Source organism: Marmota monax, unplaced genomic scaffold, assembly GCF_021218885.2.
Source record: "Marmota monax isolate L192 unplaced genomic scaffold, Marmota_monax_Labrador192_F-V1.1 WCK01_AAM20220418_F8-fsc00185, whole genome shotgun sequence".
Lineage (NCBI taxonomy): Eukaryota > Metazoa > Chordata > Mammalia > Rodentia > Sciuridae > Marmota > Marmota monax.
This window is the reverse complement of record NW_026693278.1, coordinates 3,359,753-3,382,712: the sequence shown is the minus strand read 5'-3', so window position 1 is coordinate 3,382,712 and position 22,960 is coordinate 3,359,753. Positions and strand designations below refer to the sequence as shown.

General features: G+C 42.2%; 1 protein-coding gene and 2 long non-coding RNA genes across 4 annotated transcripts in view; 1 reads left to right on the top strand and 2 right to left on the bottom strand.

Annotated features, from left to right (window-relative positions):
• The window catches only part of Sppl3 (signal peptide peptidase like 3), a 107,740-nt gene extending 87,661 nt beyond the window's left edge, over nt 1-20,079 (top strand). Inside the window, exons 4-11 of the mRNA XM_046456447.2 lie at nt 7,385-7,504; nt 8,191-8,269; nt 9,563-9,675; nt 14,974-15,080; nt 15,514-15,677; nt 16,634-16,833; nt 17,721-17,830; nt 18,946-20,079. Coding sequence (XP_046312403.1) covers nt 7,385-7,504; nt 8,191-8,269; nt 9,563-9,675; nt 14,974-15,080; nt 15,514-15,677; nt 16,634-16,833; nt 17,721-17,830; nt 18,946-19,017 — 965 coding nt within the window. The 3' untranslated portion in view covers nt 19,018-20,079. The remainder of the gene's footprint in view (nt 1-7,384; nt 7,505-8,190; nt 8,270-9,562; nt 9,676-14,973; nt 15,081-15,513; nt 15,678-16,633; nt 16,834-17,720; nt 17,831-18,945) is intronic.
• LOC124100827 (uncharacterized) lies at nt 15,514-18,207 on the bottom strand. The gene is made up of 4 exons (XR_006854423.2): nt 17,964-18,207; nt 17,291-17,333; nt 17,114-17,181; nt 15,514-16,914 (listed from the first exon to the last, which is right to left on the bottom strand). It is a non-coding gene; the product is annotated as an uncharacterized LOC124100827 (long non-coding RNA).
• Nucleotides 20,080-20,131: 52 nt separating the features above from the next.
• Nucleotides 20,132-21,932, bottom strand: LOC124100828 (uncharacterized). Of its 2 annotated transcripts, none has more exons than XR_009227990.1 (3): nt 21,089-21,932; nt 20,788-20,951; nt 20,132-20,606 (listed from the first exon to the last, which is right to left on the bottom strand). It is a non-coding gene; the product is annotated as an uncharacterized LOC124100828 (long non-coding RNA). The 2 variants fall into 2 exon arrangements; XR_006854424.2 differs by having other exon boundaries at nt 20,132-20,603.
• Nucleotides 21,933-22,960: the final 1,028 nt, after the last annotated feature.

Here is a 22,960-nt window from a genome sequence, read left to right as displayed (position 1 = left end):
GCTATAATCTGTTAAATTTTTATGTTCTCAGTCTGAACTACTGATTTCTTGCATACAAGAAACTCCTTCCTTAAAGCTTGTTGCTGAGAGTCTTTGTTAAAAATAAGCAGGAGAGATTAGTGCAGGGTAGATTTTTTTGGCCAGGCATGGGTGGGGGGTACTAGGGATAGATCCAGGACCGCTTTACCACTGAACTACATCCCATTTTTATTTTGAGAAATGGTGTTGCTAAATTGCTGAGGGTCTCACTAAGTTGCCCAGGCTGGCCTCCTGCCTCAGCCTCTCCAGTCAGTGGGATTACAAGGATGCACCACTACACGCAGCATATGACTACATTTAGATCCTTTGATGAGATTGACAATTTTGTGTTAATCATAAGTTCATTCAGTTACTCTTAAAACATGTCTGCCTTTAAAATACATTGCACTGTCATGTATACCTAAAAAAAAAAACAAAGATGTTTGCTTGAAGTACGTAATGAGCTGAAAAAAGTCACCAAATGCTTATTTTACAAATTAATCGATATTTTATAATATCCACAGTTTAAGGCAAACAAATACACAATGATTAAGATAAATAAGACAATAAGTATGTTATTTTTGAAGGCTTTATCATTTAACTCTTTTGTAACTTACAAAGTTACAAAAAGAAAATAAGTATGATTTTGTGTATCTCTCCTGATATTTAAGATCTTAAGAGAATATTTGCATTTAAAAAAAAGTGGGCTGTATGACAAATGATAAGCAGCATATATTTATTTATTTATTTATTTATTTATTTATTTGTGTGTTTGTCTGTCTCTCAATGGATCTTTATTTTATTTATTAATATGTGGTGCTGAGAATTGAACCCAGTGCCTCACACATGCCAGGCAAGCTCTTTACCACTGAGCCACTACTCCAGCCCAATTAGTGTTATTAGTAACCCCAAAATACAACAACCCAAAGGTCCATAAACCAATGAATTTATGAACAAAATATGATCTATCCATACAGTGTAATGTTATGTAGCATTTTTTTTTAGAAAAGAGTGAGGTGCTAATACTTGCTACAGTGGAGATGAACTTCAAAATCTCTAGTCCCAGTGATTTGCCTGGGACTAGAGATAGGAAGGAGAAGTAACTGTAAACTGAGGGGTCTTATTGGGGTGATGAAAATATTCAAAAACTAGATTGTGGTGATGGGTTCGCTGTTGAAAAGTTTACCCCACCCCTCAAAAATCAAATTATACACTTAAATCGGGTGAATTTTATGGTATATAAATTATACCTTGAGCTAAGGCTATGGTTCAGAGTGCACTTGCCTTACATGGATGAGGCACTGGGTTCAGTTCTCAGCACCATGTATAAATAAATAAAGGTCTATCAACAACTAAAAAAAATTTTTTCAATAAATAAAATGAATTATACCTCAATAGATATAGAAAGGTATGATGTTTATTATGGAAAGAATTAAATTAGAAATAAGGAGACTTGGGGTTGGGGGTGGAGCTCCTTGGATAGACGACTTGCCCACCATGTGTGAGGTCCTGGGTTTGATCCCAAGGGAAGGAAACAGGGAGAGCACCTGATTTGATAATGACAGGTTTGTATTGAGTACTCAATATTCTATTAAATATTTTGAAAGATGCAAAAGTATAAGAGCAGCTCTTTTCAAAATGTTTTTTAAAGTGCTAAGAGGGCAAATACCACTTCACCTTCCATACCCGGGACAGGTGTTTTGTGGTTTTCTTTTTCATTGATCCTCAGAATTCTTCTGAACAAGCCACTTACTGGGTCAGAGTAAGCTCTAGAGGTGAAATCATTTCAACATCCATGTACGAAGAGTAAAGGGCCAAGTCAGGAGAGCAACACTGGCTCAGGTGAGGTCTCTTTCCAGGAGAAGGATGAGCTTGATTTGAAACAATGAACTTGGCTTGCTGGAGACAGGAGCATATAATTACAGGCACAGAGAAGAAAGTGAGCATGACAGGTTAAAGTCACCACCTAATGGGGAAGAAACACTGTAAGTCTACTAAAATTCAGATAGAATATAAATGGAAGACCATGGATGTTAAGTTGAAAAAGATCACTTAATATCCACGAGTTTCTTTAGTTACTGTATTACCCTGTCAACAAATTATACTTGTTTAGTTTTAACTCGGTTGAACGTGTTTCATTGTCCCAAGCAGTATAGAGTGGGTGTGATAAAGACAGTCAGTAGAATTATTTAAATATAGCGAGTCTTTTCTTTTGACCCAAATCATTATATAACAATAACTTAACTTGGAACAAGGTTAAACCCATTGTGGAATCTAATTAAATTACTACCTAGTAGCATATCTTCTGTCAACATTTCAGGCCAAATCACTTTATGCTCATGAAACTATTCTTAAAAGACCTATGTTATATAGCGTATATGCAGATATGTAGTTAAGCCAGAGTATAGATCTGTTGTACATTGCATCATAGAAACCTGAGAGATAAGTGGTATATATCTAAGTACAATTTTATTTTCAGCGTGCATTGGAAAGAAGTTACCTGGGTATCATTGCCTTTTTTTTTTTTTTTTTTTTTTTGCTTTTTTTTCTTTTTCTTTATTAATCAGAGTCTAAATAGAATAGGACACTTCTTTCTTAAATAGTCATTTTCTTAGATCTTCCTTCTGTATTATACTAAATTATCCCTGATGACACAGATTTCCTCAGTACCTACTCCAAGCCACTTATACCTTCATAAGGGATAAGGACAGATTAGGATAAAAATGCCATCTACTTCCGCATAATCAGTAACATTATGAAAGAATTAGCCCTTGCAAAGAATGTCAATACTTGATTATGGAATATAACATTCCAGATTGAAGGGATAGCATGGAAAACTGGTCATATTTATCAAGAATCAAAGAAATAAGATATCAACCAGAAAATGAATAGAGAAACACAAGAGATTGCTAAGGAAATTGGAATCCAAAATGATTGACCACACAGAAGAATTGGTGGGAAGTTTCTAAAAAAAGGAAAGTGTGTTAGTGTTAAGATTTTTCTAAGAGTTGAGCATGGTGGCACATGCCTGTAATCTCAGCAACTCCAGAGGCTGAGGCAGCAGTGATTGCAAGTTCAAGGCCAGCCTCAGCAATTTTTTTTTTTCCTGAGAGTATTTCAGACTTGTTGGAGGACAAAATGACCACATAGAGAGTTTTCTTTAAAACATTGCAGTTGCCCACTCAAGAGTGAAAAAAGCTTGAGAGTAGGGAAAAGTAGAAGTGTAGGACGGCATCATTGGTGGAGAGTCGAGGTTGAAGGTTTATGTGTAGGTCACATGCTATGGTTATATCAGAAATGATTCAATTGGCCTTGATTATAAAACAAGCTAGAAGAAGAAGTGTTAATGATGACTTGATGGATTAGATGGACCTTGTGATTCATATCAGAACTAACAAAATGGAGGTCATATTACTTCATATTGATCCCTGCAGAGTTCCCTAGAGTGCAGGACCAGACTGGGGAATTACTACTTCATGTTATAGTAATACGCCACCTGTCTAGGCAGCTCAACAGGGAAGTCAGGGAGAGAGGAGAACAAGGCACCACTCAGCTCCTTAAAAAACCCGAAATTACACCCATAATGAAATAGTGCTACACACAAACCAGAATATCTAAAATTAAACCCTGATCTCACCAAATGTTAGGATATAGAATGAGAACCCTCTTGAACTACTAATGAGAATATACATTGGCTCAATCTCTTTGAAAAAACATTTTGGCATTATCTACTAAAGGAAAAAATATAAGCATCCAGGGGTGCTTGGGGATTTAGCTCAATGGAAGAGCACTTGTCTAGCATGCATGAGGCCCTGGATTCAATCCCTAGCACCAAAAGCCCTTTGTCCTCCCTTTAAAAATTAAAAAATAAATAAATACACTTGGACATAGCAGTGTTGCTCCTAAATTTTTTGTTTGTTTGTTTTTGTAGTTACAGATGGACAGAATTCCTTGATTTTATTTGTTTATTTTTATGTGGTGCTAAGGATCAAACCCAGTGCCTCACACATGCTGCTAGGCAAGCACTCTACCACTGAGCTACAGCCCCAGCCCCATTTTTAATTATATACCTGCAAATATAAGCACATGTGCACCAAAACCATAACCAGAACACTCAAAAGCAGCATAGTTTATAGTAGGCCAAAAAATTAGAAACAACTCAAATGTTAAACATTTATGGATAAATTTTAACATTCATACAATGAAATTGAGCTGATACAACAGCATGGATGATTGTCAGAAATAATGTTGCATGAAATAAGCCAGACACAAAAATACATACTACAAATCTAGTATATATGAAGCTTAAAAAACAGGCAAAATAAACATGAGTATATTTAAGTGTTCCTGCTTGGGTGGAAAACAAAGCAAGAAGAGATTATCAAAAGTCAGTACAGCAGTTCCCTTTGGGGGAAAGAGAGAGGGTGGTGACAGGAGGGATACAACAAGGCGCCCAGGGTTGGTATTAGGTATGTGATGATCCATTCAGGTCCCTGGTTTTTTTTTTTTACTTATCTGTGAGTGTTAAAATAAAAAAAGAAAGTTGCAGCAGGGAGGGACTTCCCTCCAGGTCCTTCCTGATTTCCACTGACTTGTTCTAACTCCTGCATCTGCCCCAAGAGGCCTGTATAGTTTTCCCCCGGCATGTCATTCCTTCATTTAAGAAAAGGCCACGTACCCCACATTTATGTGACATCTTAAAGTCCTTTACTTCACTTACATTTGAACTATGAAGATTGATGGAAATGTACAATTGAAATTCTCTTCATGAGTAGGCATACATCTATTTAATTTTTCCACTTAGACTGTAAATTCCATAAGATCTAGAAAGTTTTTTTTTTTATCCCTCCTGTTGCTTAATGTATAAGAAGTGTTTGGTAAAAGGTATAAAATTAGTAATTTAGTCCATTGGATACTAAAAATAATGTTGCCACATATAATTTTTTTAAAATACTTTTTTAGTTGTCAGTGGACTTTTATTTTATTTATTTATATGTGGTGCTGAGAATCAAACCCAGAGCCTCACACATGCTAGGCAAGTGCTCTACCACTGAGCCACAACCCCAGCCCGCCATATATAATTTTTAATTCCATCACCACACCCACTTAAGTTGATTTTGGACTTTAAAAATAACATAGTTGGACTTTGGAAGTCTTCCCAGTGATGGCTGCTCTGTTTAACTTTGCTCAGTTTTGTTTGTTTTTAAGTCAATGGAGTGTGGCTAGAATTTTTGATTAATTCACTCCTTCCCTTTCGGTACCATTGTCTCCTGTCCTTTATGAAGTTCAGTATTGAAGTCATGTATATTATTTTAAGTGGCATATTGTCAGCAATTAAAGGAGCTTTATTTGCTTTGTAACATTGCCTCCTGGTTTAAATCTGTTTTCAGAAATGAAAATCTGCATTTTTTTAACATTCTAGAAAGGATCTTTGTATTTAGTTTTACATATTGATTATAGACTAAAATTTAGATTTAAGCATACCTTATATACCCTAGTCACTATAATCTTTATATTCTACCAGGAAATTAATTTTTCTGTTCATATTTTGAACTAATATAGTTTATCTGTAGATTATAAGATGCTTTGTTTTACAAAAGAGAGGCAGATATGGGTATGTGTTTTAAAATGTATGGATTCTTATAAAACAGTTTGTTTCTTGTAGTAAATGATCTTTTGTGGAACATTATTTTCTGTTGTGAAAGGCATCTGAAAATCTGTAGTTTTCTCTAGTTCCTCTTTGAACTACTATTAAGAGCACCCCCATCCCAGCCCAAGTGTGGCACACAAGTCAAACTTGTGCTCAGGACAAACCATTTCCCAGATCAGTTCTGTTTGTCATGACACCTAGATCACTTTTCCTAAATTGAACTGCCTCATCCCTAAATGAATTGTTTGACTCATTTACCTAACTGCCAAGAAGCAATTTTGTTTTGAAGAAATATTTAATATTTTATTTCACAAAAATCCCTAGATAGCTTTTGGGGAACAGACAAGTTTAAATGCTTCAGAATAGTTTGTTTGTTTGTTTTTAATATTTATTTTTAGTTGTAGTTGGATACAATATCTTTAATTAATATATTTTTATGTGGTGCTGAGGATTGAACCTAGGGCCTCACTTGCTAGGCAAGTTTACTGCTGAGCCATAACCCCAGTCCCAGAATAGTTTTTAAACGGTTCATCATTGCAACCTTTCATACCTAGTTATGTTCATCCCTGTTGCATATTTTATTTGTAGCCTTAATTTATTGAAGAGAAACTGCTATTTCTAATATTTCTATTGTAATAGTCATATGACTATTTCTTAGGTCCCTATCATACACTTTTCTTGATGACATCTCAGGACAGTTCATTTGGAAGTAGGCAGCATATAAGACAAAACCCATAGTTTTTCCTCTTCGTTCAGTGATTATCATATTTTCCCATGTTTTCCTTCTCTACCAAGTACTTTATTAGTGGTTCTTAAGCCTGGATAAAATTAAAGTTTTCTGGGGAGTGTTTTCAGCTGGGTGTAATCCCCAGAGGTTTCAGTTTAATTGGTCTGAGGTTGAACCTGGGCATTTTGATTTAAATAAAAAAAAACACCTCTCCAAGTTATTTCAGGGACAGCCAAAATTTGAGAACCACTGTGCTAAATCCTGTTCTATCCCAAGACATTGTCCCCCATTAATCCCCATTCTAGTACCTTAAAGTGTTCTCAGAAAATAATTTTTCTGATTCACTGTTTACAGCTAAGTCTTGTTCATCATCCTCCCCACCAGAGTAAATATAAGTATATTAAATCCACAGATTACTTTAGTCACTGGGTTAAAATCACCTCTTTTAACCAAACCTGTATGCAGGACCACAAATACACTCAAATGGACTAAACTGGATTTTTACTACCTCTTAATGGTACCTCCTTCTCCCCTTGGGGATTGAACCAGGAACTTCACCTGAGCTCTATCCCCATGTATTTTCATTTTGAGACAGAGTCTTTTCTTATTTGTAATCCACCTACCTCAGTCTCAGTAACAGGGATCACACATATATACCACTGTTCCCAGCACTGCCTGTTAATGTTCTTGATTCTGGGATTTTTGTTTGGTTTTGTTTTTGCATCCTGTTATTCACATGGTCGGCACCAGAAGGTAATGCTGTGTAATTCAACAAGTGTTTCCTGGGCATCCGTACAGGGAAGGTGCCGAGGAGAGCAGAGAGCTCCTAATCTCACTGGGGCCTCGGTAGTCCATAATGAGGTAGTTATCCCAAGAACCATACTTTAATGAGTTAATGTATATAATGCAAGGGCATAGTGCGTGTTACACATAAAATGCAAGAGCCTAGTATAGTAAGTGGTTAACGTGTCCTCTTTTCTGTCTTTCAGGTATCCAAACAATTGACTCTACCCAGGCTCTGTTTCTTCCAATTGGAGCATCCGTCTCTCTCCTAGTAATGTTCTTCTTCTTTGACTCAGTTCAAGTAGTTTTTACAATATGTACAGCAGGTAAATGAGTTTCTCTGTTCTTAGCACACTGAAAGGAAAAAAAAATTCACCTTTTTTAAGATAATTGTTCAAAAATTATGCAAGTTTTTCTTCATTATATTTCAGTTTTTTACACCCTTTAGACCTCCTTCATGAACCACCTGATACTCAGACCTGTCAACACAGTCTGAAAAAAATGCTAGGGATTTGAATATTCATGAGCTTTATGACACCAGAACAGTATTGGTTTGGTTACCAGAAGGTCCCGTTTGGTGTAGCGGTCATTGGCAGCCTCTACAAATGCTTCTGTAGATAAAAACATTGCTAGCTAATTAAAGTAATTAAAGGGTCAACTCTCTGATCTGTTTTCAAGCTAAGAGATAATGGAAATACCAAAAAAAAAAAAAAAAAACCCAAAATTAAAAAAATTTAAAAAACCAAAATTATTAGGAGGTCATCCCCCAAACCATTATTTATCTTTTCTTACTGAGTTAGGAGAGAATGAGAAAATCTTGTCATATTATCCCTAATTCAAACCAGGTATTTTTGTTTTAAGGAAGTTATTTGTTCAATAGTAAAGAAAGATTATTCTCTGGTCAATTAAATCATTTCCACTTGTTTTGGAAAATGACTGTTTCTAAAAATGCCATTTTTTAAATAATAGATTTCTTTAAAAAAAAAATTAACCATACCCTTTCTTTCTCTAGTTCTTGCAACGATAGCTTTTGCTTTTCTTCTTCTCCCGATGTGCCAGTATTTAACAAGACCCTGTTCACCTCAAAACAAGTAAGGATTTGGAACTTTGCTCTTAGTTATAAATTTGTGTTTTTCTTTCATGCTTGGTAGCACTATTAAGAGTTTTAAATTTCTAGTGTTGACCAAAGCACAATAATACCAAGAGATTGAGAAGCCAGATGTTTGATCTTTTAAAACTAGAATATAGTACTTCCTTTTGTACCTTTTCATGGCAGAGAAAATAAAAACAAATCTTAGAAATTAGGAATCCTTGCAATTATGCCCCTGCTTAGATTTTGAAAGAGGAGCAGTTTTCTTTTGGTGAACATTTCCATTCCTTTACTGGTGACCTAACGGGTGTGAGCATAGTGGTTCAATTCAGATATTCTTTGCCTTTCTTTTGGGGTGCCCTTTGGCATAATGATAGCATTCACACCTCAGCTCCTAAAATCATTGCTTGTGGGAACTAAGTTTATGCTAATGGGGATGTGGTGTATTATGTATGCATGTGGAAATGTTCACTGGGAGCAGCTGATTTTCCCAGGATAACCAGATGATAACGAAATATATTTATTTTAGTGATCTATTTATTTTTAGTGATAACCAAATATATGTATCATCATACAGATATTTATTTGCCTTTATTAAATGAATTGAACTGTTGGCATTCTTCAGTTTGTTTTCCACTTAAGAACAGAATTTTCCCTCTTAGCTTCTCCAGAGTTCTTGTTTATTATAGTACTGAAGATTAAACCCAGATGTGCTCTACCACTGACTCCATCCCCAGTCAGTATTCATTTATATTTTGAGTTGCTGAGGTTGGCCTTGAACTCAAGATCTTTCTGCCTCAGCCTCTCAAGTCATTGAGTCATTGAAATTACAGGCATGTGCCACTATGCCTAGCTTGTCACAACTCTTAAACTCCCATGTTGATAATTTGGTCTCAAAAGTACATTATTGCCGGGCACAGTGGTGCACACGCCTGTCATCCCAGCAGCTCAGGAGGCTGAGTCAGGAGGATCACAGGTTCAAAACCAGCCTCAGCAGTGGCGAGGCACTAAGCAAGTCAGTGAGACCCTGCCTCTAAATACAAAATAGGACTGGGGATGTGGCTCAGTGATTGAGTTCAGTCAATCCCAGTACCAAATAATAATAATATTATCAAATTGGAAAAGTACAGTTCCTCTGGAGTTTTCATAGTTCACCCTTGGGTCTTTTAGATTTCCAGGTATCGAGGTGTTGCCTACTATTCTCATCCAGCCATCCCGACTTCTGATCATGAAGCGCCAGGGTGCTGAATGCAGTGCGCCTGCCCCCTCTAGTAAAATGCTGTGTGTTTTCCAGGATTTCCTTTGGTTGCTGCGGGCGTTTCACTGCTGCTGAGTTACTGTCCTTCTCTTTGTCTGTCATGCTTGTCCTCATCTGGGTTCTCACTGGCCACTGGCTTCTCATGGATGGTAAGTAACGAAATGTAAACAGACTGATTTTACTTAACATGATTTTGTGGATAACTTAAGTTTGTGCAGTTGCAGAACCATCATTGCAGTCAGTTGTGGAGCATTTTTATTCCTCACACCCTAAAACCTGTACTGAGCTGTCAGACTCCACCCCACTGTAGCCCCAGGCATCTTATGTTCTATCTGGATTTCTCTATTTTGGACACTTACATGGCCTTTTTTGTCTGACTTCTTCCACTTAGCAGTATGTTTTCTAAGTTGTAAACATGTCATAACCTGTATGGGTGCTCTTTTTTTATGACTGAATACTATTCCATTACCAAAGTTTTTTAATTCATTCATCAGTTATTTCCCCTGTTTTGTGCTATTAATGAATAATGTGTGAATTATTTTATTATTGCTGTATCTTTAGATTGTTTTTTAATCTTTTTCTGTTATAAATAATCCTGAGGTAAAAATACTTGTTCTACCTCTTGGTATATTTCAGATCACTTAGATTCTCCCCCGCTTCCCCTGCTCTACTGGGTATTAAACTGAGGACCTCATACATGATCTGCCACTGAACTATATCCCCACCCCCAACCTAGCTAATTTTTTAAAGATGAATTCCTAGATGTGGAGTTCCTATAACATATGGGTTTTGAAAAGCCATAGCAGTTTATGCTCCTGTGCACAGCATATGAGAATTCCCCTTCATTGATGATGATGATGATGAAATAATGACAATAACAACTAAAATTCATCGAGTGCTTTTTATGCACTGGGTGCTCCACTGAATTACCTCATGTAATCCTTAATATAACTCTTGGAAGTTGGAACTGTTATGGTTCCCAGTTTGCAAATGAAGTAACTGTGTTCAGACAAGTGACTTAGACTCTAAGTTACAGAGCTTCTGTGTATATTTCTTACTTAACTACCAAACCACCTTGAAAATACCTTTCCAAAAATCTCTTATCCTTCTTCAAGTCAATCTGGAAACATTAGAAAACTTTAAGACCCTGCTGTCATTTTTCTCAGTTTACTTTCCTAATCTCAAGAAACTTCTAATGACTCTTGTCTGTCTCATAAAATCTGCTCACCTTTTCCTTTCCTTTGGTGGTTGAGAAGGGAAGCAGGTTAAATATAATCAGTTTTATACTTACTATTTAAAGAATTTTTAATGAAGGAATTTGAAAATCAGAAAACTACAGGTATGGATGGCATCTACTCCTGTTACCATTCCAAGCAATTGCGAGGTTAATCCAGCTGCCAAGCCTGTACTCTGCCAGTTACCATGAGTTGTCATTCAGGGTCTCTAAGCACAGAACCACCCAAAGTGATACCTGCTGTCCAGGCCTCAAGTTCAGGAGTGACTAAGTTAAGCTGATAGGATCTGTCTGCTTTCCATGACGGACCTTACGTGTGCTGAGTAGAATATTGGGGGTTAGGTGTTTGTTTTTATATTTATGATTTGTTTAAAACACTTGCATCAACTATCAGAATTTATTCAAAACCAAGGATGTTCTGTTCATGATCAAATTTGGACAGAACCTGATAAAAGGGATTATAAATTTATTTTTTAGGCCCTAATTGGCCTACGCAGTAGATTTTTCACTGCATTTTCAATTGTTGCTGTAATTTCCCTCTATTTGTACAAGAACCTTTTTTTTTTAACCAGTTTACACTAAGCTGCTTTTGTGAATAGAATTTTTAAGAAAGCCTTTGAGGTTTTTCTTTCTCAGATTAGTATTTGATACGTGTTTGTCTTGTTTTCTGCTACTATAAGAGTGTAGCTTTCTTGCCCTGATCTGTAACATCCTGAAATAGGTTGCTCTCAGCATGGAAATTAAATTTCCAAGGCTCCTCTGCAGAATCAGTTCATCTTGTGGACAAGTGAGATTTGGGAGTGAGGTTTTTTTAAATGAGCATTTTTAGTTAACAGCTATCCTTTGAAGTTAATGTGTGGTGGAAACAGGCTGATAGATGTTTTGCAGTGCTATAGGAAGTTTTCATACTAAAAGTGGACTTGAGTATTTTCTGAAACTGAAACCTAGAGCTGTTTCATCTACTCTTAGTTTCATGTGGCAAATTAACCTTTTAAATTTGGGAAAGCTTGGAATTATTTGACCAGTCCATGGTGGTCTGTTGGCTAAAAGCTGATAGGTTGTCTGTTGAGGTGCTAGGAATCAAACCCAGGGCCTGGAATGCACCAGGCAAGCGCTGTACCACTGAACTACACCCCCAGCCCAAGCTGATGTTTTGTTTGTTTGTTTTGGTACTGGGGTTTGAAACCAGGGGCACTTAACCACTGAGCCACGTCCCCAACCTTTTTTGTATATTTTATTTAGAGACAGGGTCTCATTGAGTTGCTTAGGTCCTCACTAAGTTGCATAGACTGGCTTTGAACTCAAAATCCTCCTGCCTCAGCCTCTTGAGCTACTGGGATTACAGACGTGTAGCTGATGAATCTCGAGTACACACAACTTAGTGTTTCAAGGATCGTTGAACCAGGTTCACTGTGTGCATCCCTGATCAGTTTAGGGACTAACAGAGTCTTAATACATATCTAATCCAGCCCCTCATTTTAAAGCAGTTGCTACTACCCTATCACCAAGAAATGTTTAGTGCTAGGAATCAAAAAGTTGATATTTTTATTTATTTTATTTTAAAATGCTAGACTCTGGTGCTTAGTCTGCATAGGTATGGATATCTCAAGGTCCTCTAAGAACAGGGGCACTGCTTAAGACCCTACAGGTTGTATATTCCTTGTTGAGAACACTTGTAGCTCAGTTTAACATATTATTGTCTTTACCCCTGACCTTCCTCGTTGTGGAAGACAAGGTGATACAGAGATGTCAATAATTAATTTAAAATGACTACCTAAATAACTACGATTTATAATTTACTTCCCTAACACTTTTGGTTAATTTACACTTAGCTTTACAAATAAACTTAACTTTCAGCTATCAGGGAGTCTTGGGAAGTTTTCAAACAATATGGAGCTTCTTTATTATATCTGGAAAAGCCAGTGCTGCGGTTGTTGAAAAACTATAGATATATGTGTGCAGTGAACCTTGTCCCCTAGGAGCTTCTCTTGATGCTCAAGTTTAAGAACCTCTGCTGTGTGAAGAGACTATATAGGGCCAGGTAGAGGCAGAGAGACCAGGTGGTTACTGTAGCAGTCCAGACTAGAGACAGTGTAGCTTGTACCAAGTGTTATAAGAGAGTATTCCAAAAATGAGCCACAGATTTTGGTCTGCACAACTAAGAGAATAAATATAGACACTCTACTCTGGTGGGAACCAATTTAGAGAAGAACTTGCGATCGATTAAATGTGAGAGGCCTGTTGGACATTCAAGGAAATATTTCACTTAGCCCTAGTCTGTATGAATCAGAAGTTGAACGTTGAGATACAGACTGGATATAAAAATGTGTGATAGACTGAGATTGGAGGAGATCATCAAGGAAGTGAAGCAGAGATAAGAGCAAAATTGAGAGGGCAGGTTCAGGGTCTAGGGAACTGAGGAAGAGCTACGGCAAAACCTAAAAAGGAGCAGCAGATACAGGAGAGGAACCAGGAGTGTGCACTTTCCTGAAAGCCACGTGAGAAGGGAGCTGGAAGCCATCGATGGTGTGTACAGATCAGCTGAGATGAGCACAAGGGTTCCTTGCTGCACTTAACAACAGGAGGGTCCTTGGCAGCCCCAAGAAACTCTGAAGTAGCAGAGATGAAGCCTTTGAGGAACGGGTGAAAGACGTGAATGTGATCTAGTCAGTCTTCAGGTAATAATGTCTGACTTTCAGAAAGCGAGTGGAAGAGAGGAAAAAAACCAACCACCACAATAAGGGAAAAACCAGAAAAGTAAGACATTCTGTAGGACAAAGGGGTTGTGGTTGTGGCTCAGCGGTAGAGCACTCGCCTAGCACATGGAAGGCCCTGGGTTCAATCCTCAGCACCACATAAAAATAATAAAGGCATCATGTTCAACTACAACTAAAAAAATATTTTTTAAAAAACCCTGCTGATTGAAAAAGATTTAAAAGACAAAACAATCCTGGACTGGATACTGGCTTTGATAAACTGTATATGAGAGACACTCTGGAGTCTATTAGAGACATTTGATTGAGATGAAAATTCATTGAAATGGAAACTCACAATTGTTGGCTTTAAAGCAGATTTTAGCTGGATTTGGTGGCAGGTGCTCGAAATTCCAGTAACTTGATAGGCTGAGACAGGAGGATTGCAAGTTTTAAGGCAGCCTCAGCAACTTAGCAAGACCCTAAAAATATATAGAAGGCTAGAGAATATAACACCCCTGGACTAATCCCCAGTATAAAAAAAAAAAAAAAAATTTAGCCAGGAGCAGTGATGCACCTCTGTAGTCCCAGCTACTCAGGAGACTGAAGCAGGAGGATCGAAAGTTTGAAGCTGGCCTTGGCCACTACATCTTCTCTCAAAATAAAAAGGTCTGGGGGTGTAGCTATGTGATAGGCAGGGCACCCTGGGTTTAATCCACAGTACCAAAAAAAAAAAAAGATTTTGTGATCTTGTATTTTAAAAATACACATGGCTTGCTCACCGTTTAATGCCCTCCATGTTACAACACAGCAAGATAGTCCTTGACAGATGACAGCACATTGTACTTTTCAGTCTCCCTACAGAGAAATAAAATTTATTTTCTGTATAAAAATACATGTGTAAAAAAAATCTGGGAAGATGTTTTACACCGTTTATCTCTGGAGAGTGGCAATGTAGGTTTTGAAACCTTAACGGTGTTCTCTAGTTTTCTATATTTCTATAATGTAGTTACTGCTTTTGTAGTAAGTATTAAGGAAAATAGAAGGAATTGGAGACAGCTCACACCCACAGCTCTTCAGAGGACCTTTTTGTTGAGGAGGGATCTTTATGTGAGTGTTAAAATACAATGCAAATGTGTAATATTTCTAATAAAAGAAAATCCTGTAAAGAGAGAGGAGTGACTGGCTGGAAGGACATCCTGAGTGGAGGAAAGGGGATGTGGTCTAGGGCACAGTTGACTCTAGAGCAAGGACAGTGCAGCCACAGCAACAGGGGATGGCCAGGAATGAAAGCAACTGAGCCTGACCTGCTGCTGTATGGTCCAGCACCATGTCTAGCGGGAGACAGGATGCTTCTCGGGGCCCAGCAGAAGTGGACACTTCACAACAGTGTGGGTATAAGTGCCTAAAATTATAGTTCAGAGCCCCCAGACTTCAGAAGGAACCACAGACTGTTGGGTGGATAAGCCGAAGAGCTTGTGGGAAAAGTCACAAACCTGACTGCTCTCTCTTCTCCCCAGCTCTGGCCATGGGTCTCTGTGTCGCCATGATCGCCTTTGTTCGGCTGCCTAGCCTCAAGGTTTCCTGCCTGCTCCTCTCAGGGCTTCTCATCTACGATGTCTTTTGGGTAAGCATCTGTTTCCTGAAAGCCCCTGCTCTCTTCATGTGCAGTTGAAGCATTCACTGCTGAAAGCCGTCCACTCCAAGTACCCAGAGCCTGCTCCCGGGCCATTCCCTGCAGTCCTGCACTGCGCAGGTCACAGTGTGCTGACAGCTGGTTGAGCCTTCTCCCTGTAGAGCTGTGGTGCAGTAGCTCAGGGTGGAGGAGGCAGCCAGCAAATGAGCTTCCCTGTGTGGGAGCACCCAGTTCCACTGTTGGGGAGTCTCCAGGCACGAGACACATTGGGAAACCTGGAGGCACTCTTGAAGAGCAAAGATTTTCTTCAAAGCATGCAGTCAAAGAAAGCATTGATGAGCTCTGCTCTAAGAACAGAAAGGATGATGCTGAAAGCGAGTTGCTTGCAGCCCCCTTCACTAAAGGCACCTCTCCACCCTGGCAGGTATTTTTCTCAGCCTACATCTTCAATAGCAACGTCATGGTGAAGGTGGCCACACAGCCGGCCGACAACCCCCTTGACGTTCTATCCCGGAAGCTCCACCTGGGGCCAAATGTTGGGCGTGATGTTCCTCGCCTGTCTCTGCCTGGAAAATTGGTCTTCCCAAGGTAGGACTGGCCTGTTGGGCCTCATCCCGTTTCCTGCCTCGGTTGTATGTCTTGTCTTCAGCATTCTGACCCTAAACTGGAAAGGGCTAGGAGGCTATCGTCTCTAAGTGAAAAAGTGAGGTTGAGAATACCGACTTGACTTTCCAAGATGCATCACCGAGTGATATGGGTGTTGTGTTTTATTTATTTTTTAGTCCTGGGAATTGAACCCAGGGACCCTTAACAACTGAGCCACATCCCCAGTCCTTTTTGAGACAGTTTCTGAAGCTAGCTTTGAACTTGGCGATCCTCCTGCCTCAGCCTCCCAAGTCACTGCAATTACAGGCATGTGCCACTGTGCCCAGCTTGTTCCCATTTTCTAAAGTTGGCTAAAATTAATAGAATCAGGATCATTTTTACTTTTAAGACACTCATATAAATGTTCCAATAGTAAAATTGAACATTTCCTGGAAATATAATCATGACAAAATTAATGTGCTGCTTTTATCTCCTGTGTCTGGGAGTAGTCAGTCACTATTGACACTGCAAATAAGCATCTATCTCAAATCATGCTTTGCCCGACATTCCAGAGGAGGTAGTGCTTGGGCACATCACTTCAGCAGTCACTGACAAGCTGCTGTCCTGAAACACTGAGGGCCTGGATTGGAGACCTCTGCTGCCAGTTCCTAAGGGGCTTTTAATCTCTAAACCGTAAAACTAGTGTCCACCAGTAGAGATTGCTCTCTGCCCTCTGGATGAGTTCTTTGACTACTTAAAAGCTGACAGACTGGGGCTGGAGCTCAGTGGCAGAGCACTTGTCAAGCATGCGTGAGGCACTGGGTTCAATCCTCAGCACTGCATAGAAATAAACAAAATAAAGGCATTCTGTCCACCTACAACCACAAAAAAAAAGACTTTATACAGTAGTAGAAATTGGATTGAGAGTGGCATTCCTAACATGTGACTCCACATTTCAGCTCCACGGGCAGTCACTTCTCTATGTTGGGCATTGGAGACATTGTGATGCCCGGTCTGCTGTTGTGCTTTGTCCTTCGCTATGACAACTATAAAAAACAAGCCAGCGGTGACTCCTGTGGTGCCTCTGGACCCGCCAACATCTCTGGGCGCATGCAGAAGGTCTCCTACTTCCACTGCACCCTCATTGGATACTTTGTAGGTAAGAGTGCTGGGAGCTGCTGCTCCTCTCGCTGGCTGGCCTCCAATCTTAGGGATCACGTCAGGTCTTCCAAGTGCTGACCTAGAGAGCAGGAACTCTGTTATCTGTTCAGATAACTAAAAAGGACCCGCCCAGCCTGTGAGATGATGCACACCATCTCTGCTGTGGGACCAGCTCCCCACTGAACAGCACAGCTGAGAGCCACAGACACAGCACACAAGATCACACCCTGGGCTCAACATAAATCTTCCACAGAAGTTAGTGAATGGCAGAGATTTACCTTGATTTGGTCAATATTTCTGTGACCTCAGACTCTCCCCAGGCTCAGTGTTTCTCCAGCCAGCTCCCCTACAGACAGACAGACCGACTGACTGGGCTGTTCCATGCCCATGACCGTTACAGTAGAGTGGATAGGGAAGAGCACCTCTCCCAAGCCTCCCATCAGCACTGTGCTCACCTGCAGCACTGCGTGCACATGGGTTCACTTCCAGGCAGAAACCCTGACAGGGACAAGGCAAGTGGCATTACCCCCGTGAGGCAGTATAGGAGGCTCAGAGAGGGGGAATTCCTCCCCCAGGGTTACACGGCTCGTGTAAGTATAGCAAAGTTGGAACCTGAACCCAGGGCTCTGCCTTTAAGTCCAGCGTCACACACCACAGGAGGCAGAGGGAGAGCTGCCCCAGTCAGGGTGGAAGAGAGGGTTGAACCAGGCACCGAGCGAGGAGTGGGACTTGGGCCAGTCACATGTCCTTGGAGTTGCTCCACATTTAACTGCTGGAGCTGGGCATTTCATACCCTCTCTGTGGACTGGACTATGTCACATCCTGTTTCCCAGGTGACAGGGCCTCCCTTCTTTCAGGATCACTCACCAATGTCTTTCCTTCCAGGTCTGCTCACTGCTACTGTGGCGTCTCGCATCCACCGAGCTGCCCAGCCCGCCCTCCTTTACCTGGTGCCATTTACCTTATTGCCACTCCTCACCATGGCCTATTTAAAGGTGAGAGGAGGGCTGAGACTGTAGCTCAGTGTAGAGGGTCTGCCCAGCACGTGCCTGGGTTTTGATCCCCGGGACAGGGCATGAGGTGAGAGAAGTGGGTGTAAACCTGCAAAAGCAGTAACTTGGCACTGACCTTGGGTTTGTGCACATACTCTCCTCACTGGAGGCGGCTCTGCTTGAGCCCCTGATCTCGACTGTCATGTGCGCTGGCCTGGCATTGGTGAACTTCTCTGGATTCTTAGAGCCACTAGTAGAAAATGGGATTAATTAGACCATTATACCAGCTGGTCATGGATTAATTGACTGAAATTCCAAGAGCCCAACTAGAGGGACTTCCTACTTCTTAAAGCAGTACCTAGGGCTGGGAGTGTAGCCCAGTGAGGCTCTGGGTTTGATCCCCAGAACCAGAAGGAAAAGAAGAACAGTCCCCTAGTACTCTAACATCTTTTTAAAATCATCTTGCATCAAGGCTTGGGAAGAATTAAAAAGGATTTAATAGAATTGAAGCAGTATATGGTAAAAACTAAATTCAGAGAGCACATTACCTCATTTTCCAAATTTGAATCACCATCTCATTTTTATAGCTAGGAAACAGGCCAAGGTTCCTTAACCTGCCTAAGGCTGTTACTATCAGGGCTAGAACCTGTATCAGTCTAGAGTTCTTAAAAATCTTTCTTGCTCAAGGAGCCTGAGATCATCTCTTCTAGCAGGTTCTCCTTGAAATCAAGTTATGTTTGGTTTAATGCTCTTTGAGAGCCTGTTTGGAGGTTCGGGGGGGGGGGGGAATGCAGCTACTTGGATGCCCTTGATGGAAGAACGGTCCTCCTTTATCAAGGAGGGTCGTCCTCTAGGACTGAATGTGCAGCTTCAGGAGGGACACACATGGAGCAGTGAGGAAGGAAGGGGACACCCGCCTAGCCATACAGATCAGCCAAATCAACCCTGGCAATCAGTAAGGTGACAGATGTCATAGCCAGATTGCCCTCACAGCTATTGACTGCTCTTTGGCCCCCACAGAAGCAGTTTAACCTGAGATTGAGAATCAGAAAGACAGAGGCTCACAAAGCCACAAGTCCTAAATCCAACTCAGATTGAATTTGTCCCTTCGTTCCCAGGGTGACCTACGGCGGATGTGGTCTGAGCCGTTCCACTCCAAGTCCAGCAGCTCCCGGTTCCTGGAAGTATGATGGATCCCACGGGAAGTGACCAGGATGTCCGGTGTCGTCCTTTTCTCTCACCGCGTGGTTTTGTTTCCTCTTCTTAGAGCTGGCCTGGTACTCAGAAGTCACCTGTTTAAGGAACAGGCATGTGACTGGAATCTGCACCTGAGGAAGCCGGTTGGCAGGGAAGGGTGCTGGCCCTGCTGGTCCTCCTGCAGTGGTAGGGTGGAGCCTTTCAGAGTGATAGGCCCTCCCTCCCATTTTTGGGGATCTGCACCGGACTGTTACGTGCGGGGAGATGGAGATTTGACTATTTAAAAACTGCAAACGGCAAGGAGTCGTTTTAGAACTTTTTGAACACTAAAAGGATTAAAAAAATTTAGCAAACCGAAGTTTCTTCAGTGAACCCTCCAGAACTTTGGGACCAGTTTCCTATGGGGGACTCAGTTTCAGAGAACTGAGACAGAAGCTCTTCTGTCATTATTTTCTTCTTTCCTTTTTTTGGATTTATTAAATATTTTCTGTGGTGTGAAGTGACTTATTAAATCCACAGACATTGAGTGACTTCTTACAACATACACATAAGGATTTGTTGTAATGAGTTCATGTCCACCCAGATGTCGTGTTGGCGGTGAACAAGGGCACGGTTTTTATACATACGTACATATATATATATATATATATACACATGCGCACATAGATATATACAAATAAACAAAATTAAAACCTGCTAAGATCATGCTGTGTAGCAGACAGGGGCTTGCTGTGATTTTGAGCATGTAGAGCAGTTTACTGTGGCTTCCTTGTATAAGCTGCCGTCTCCCCGTCACAACTGACCCTGCAGTTACCAACCAGGATAGCATTCGGACTGACAGACTGTGGGCTTTGGGGGACTCTTAACTTGGTTTGATCAGTGTAGCAAATTAGGGATGAAAAGTTAAAACAAAGTCCTTTTCTTTTTACAGGCTTCTCCCTGCAGGGTTTTTAGTAGTTTCTTCCTGAACCAGTGCATGTAATATAGCAGCAGGTGTCTTTGTGCTTTCTGATCATAGTAATGTACTACCTGTAAATACATTTTTCTATTTTGTATTTTTTTGTATTTTTTTCTTTTTTTGGCATTTTGTTTCATTGGTGTGCTGTATTTTCCATGCCCTCACTCCCTTAAGAAAAAAAAAAAAAAGGAAAAAAGCAACATAATCCTGTCCTTGCTGTTGTGATTATAGTCTTGACTTACCTGTGGTGACAACTGGGTGCTGGGAACAAATGTCAAATGCCGTCTGAGACGGACCCAAAATTCCAGGAACCAGAGAAAGAACAGGACGTCCTTGCCTCCAGGAGCCAGCCCTGCGCGGGGTCTTCGCTCTGGTGGTACCTGGTGCGACATGTGCTTACCTTTACCTCGGTGGCCCTCGGCCTGGCATTGTCCTGAAAAGACCCGACGACAGAGGCTGGAGAAGGGCCCACATGCCCCAGTTCCTTCCGTAGAGTGTCCCCCCCGTGGCCTGCCTGTCCTCCCTGTGCACTGAACTGGCGTGCGGTCGTCTCCGTGGCATGCAGTTACTGGGTGGGACTCCCGTAGTCAGGGCGCTGGGTTCTTCTGTTGCCTTCAAATCCTGCTGAGGGGTTTGGGGTGTTTTGTTTTGTTTTGTTTTTAATAAACAACTCCTTTCTAGCCTTTGTCACATCATCTTCACTTTTGGTGGCTGGTACCAAGCAGATGCGTCCCATCACCTCCTACTGCTCCGCCTCTTCCAAAACGCCAGTGGGAAGACCCTGTCTTTCTCCAGAATTGCTCACCTGGGGCTCCGGTTCGGTCATAGGGATTGTCCACAGCACTCAAGTCACTCGTGGACATGAAGAATAGACGTGCTGTGTGTTCATCAGCTGCGGCGTCCTGGGCCCTCGAGGATCCATGTGGCTCCACAGGGCGGGCAGCCCTCTAAGGATTCAGAGGCACCAGCCTATAAGGGGTAGAAATATCCTGGCCGTCACTTTGACTTTTCAAACTTTGTTGTCATTAAAAAAATCAAATTCTAGACAGAAGGAATGTAACTTTTTGGCCATCCTCGCTTCTCTGCGGGTTTGGGGTAAGGGATACCTGCATGGCACTCAGGACTGGCACTTGGATTCCACTTGCTAGTCTTCAAAGTCCTTAAGACTGTGGCAGAGGCCAGGCGCAGTGGCACATGCCTAGCTCCAGAGGCTGAGGCAGGAGGATCCCGAGTTCAAAGCCAGACTCAGCAACAGTGAGGCCCTGAGCAGCTCAGTGAGACCCTGTCTCTAAATACAGAATAGGGATGGGGATGTGGCTCCGCGGTCAAGTGCCCCCCAAGTTCAATCCCCAGCACCCTCAAAAAAGAATTCAGAGAAACTGCAAATACTTGTTCTAAATAATCATGGTAGACGATAGTTTCCTCTAGTTCTCAGTCTTGCCTTTTGATGGAGATGGCTGTGGGCTGTACGCGAAGCTGGTCCCTTAGCATTCTCTGCTGGTCTGCCGTCCTCCCTCTCCTGATCTGTCCTTGTTCTGTTCTTGGTGGTTTCTGAAATGCTGTGGGAGTGAGGGGGGTCCGAGAAGTCCTCACGGCATGTCTGCGGTTCCCGCACAGACCCCGTCCCCTTCCTTCCACAAGAGTCCCGAGGTTCCCCTGGCCCCAAGGAAAGGGCCACATGGGAACGAACTCACAGTGATGACGGTTTTCCCATTTGAGCTGGTGAAGACGCGACACGGTTTGCCCACATTCCTGTTGTCACAGCACGTGCCTTTGCTGAGCGCCCCTGTGGGAACACGGGAAGTGGGGCCCCCGGTCGGGGGACAGGGGTGGGGGCGCTACCAGGAAGAGGTGAAGGACTGGCCCTCTGTAAGGCGGCGGGGGAGAAAGTCCTGTCTTGGCGCTGAGGCACTCCTCCACAGCAGCTCTCGCCTCCGACCACGTCCTACAGCGCTGTGCAGGGACACTGCCATCTTATAAGCGCCCCCTCCCCGCCCCGCCCTCCCCGCAGCCTGGGGAGCAGTTCCGTGTGCGCATGCGTTTGCTCCTCAGGACGCCCTGGCAGCAGTCCTCCTTCCCACAGAAGCTCCTACTGGTGGTTGGGACAGCCTCATCACTGAGCCCATTCTGGCACTTTCCCAGCATGGACAGCACTTCAGGAACAGTGGCTTCTCCCAGGAGTTGGCCTCATTGCAGCAAATCCCTGTGAGAGCGCTCAGTCCTCCGCCGTCTGCTGGACGGGATGCGCCAGGTAAGACTGATCGGGGGTCACTTCCACACCTGGCAATGTCCAGAGCCTCCTCTACTTGCAGCTCTCCACAGTTCCCACCCCACCTCCCGAGGGGAGCTGCGCACTCTCCTCGACTCATTTCAGCCACACTTTGTTTCTTCCTCATCTTCTCTTGGAAGCCCAAAGCCCTTTCCTGTCATTAGAGGACGTTCGGTCACGTGCAGTGCCAGGGCCATGACAGGCCCTGGATGCTTGAGTGAACCAAGCTCCACACCCTGGTCCCCCTGCTTTCGTAGGTTATGCAGGGGCTGCTGTGGCTCACTTTGATTGATCTGTGGGCAGAATGATCTGTGGGCAGCTGTCCCCATGCACGAGATCACACATTGGTACCACATTGAGCTCAGGAGTGGGTGCCACAGTTCTCTGCTGTGACCTGGGCCTTGTGTAACAGTGAAGCCTGGGCGGGACTCCCTCACTGCAGGACTGGCCAAGAGAAGGCTGAAAACAGGTGAGTGTGGGAGCCCGGGGCTCCTGATGGCACAGACCAGCTAGTGCCCAGTGTATAAATGGCCACAGGAAGAGCCAAGCCCTGTGTAGCACCCGGTGTGCTGGTCTTGAGTCATAACAGGGTTTGGAGGTCACCACTTAGCAACAGCTCCATCTAACCACCTGCAAGGAGCTCGTGGCCATTGTGACCATGCAGTGCTTACTAAGGGTCACATGGATGCGCCGTGGGGTCTCTGATGTT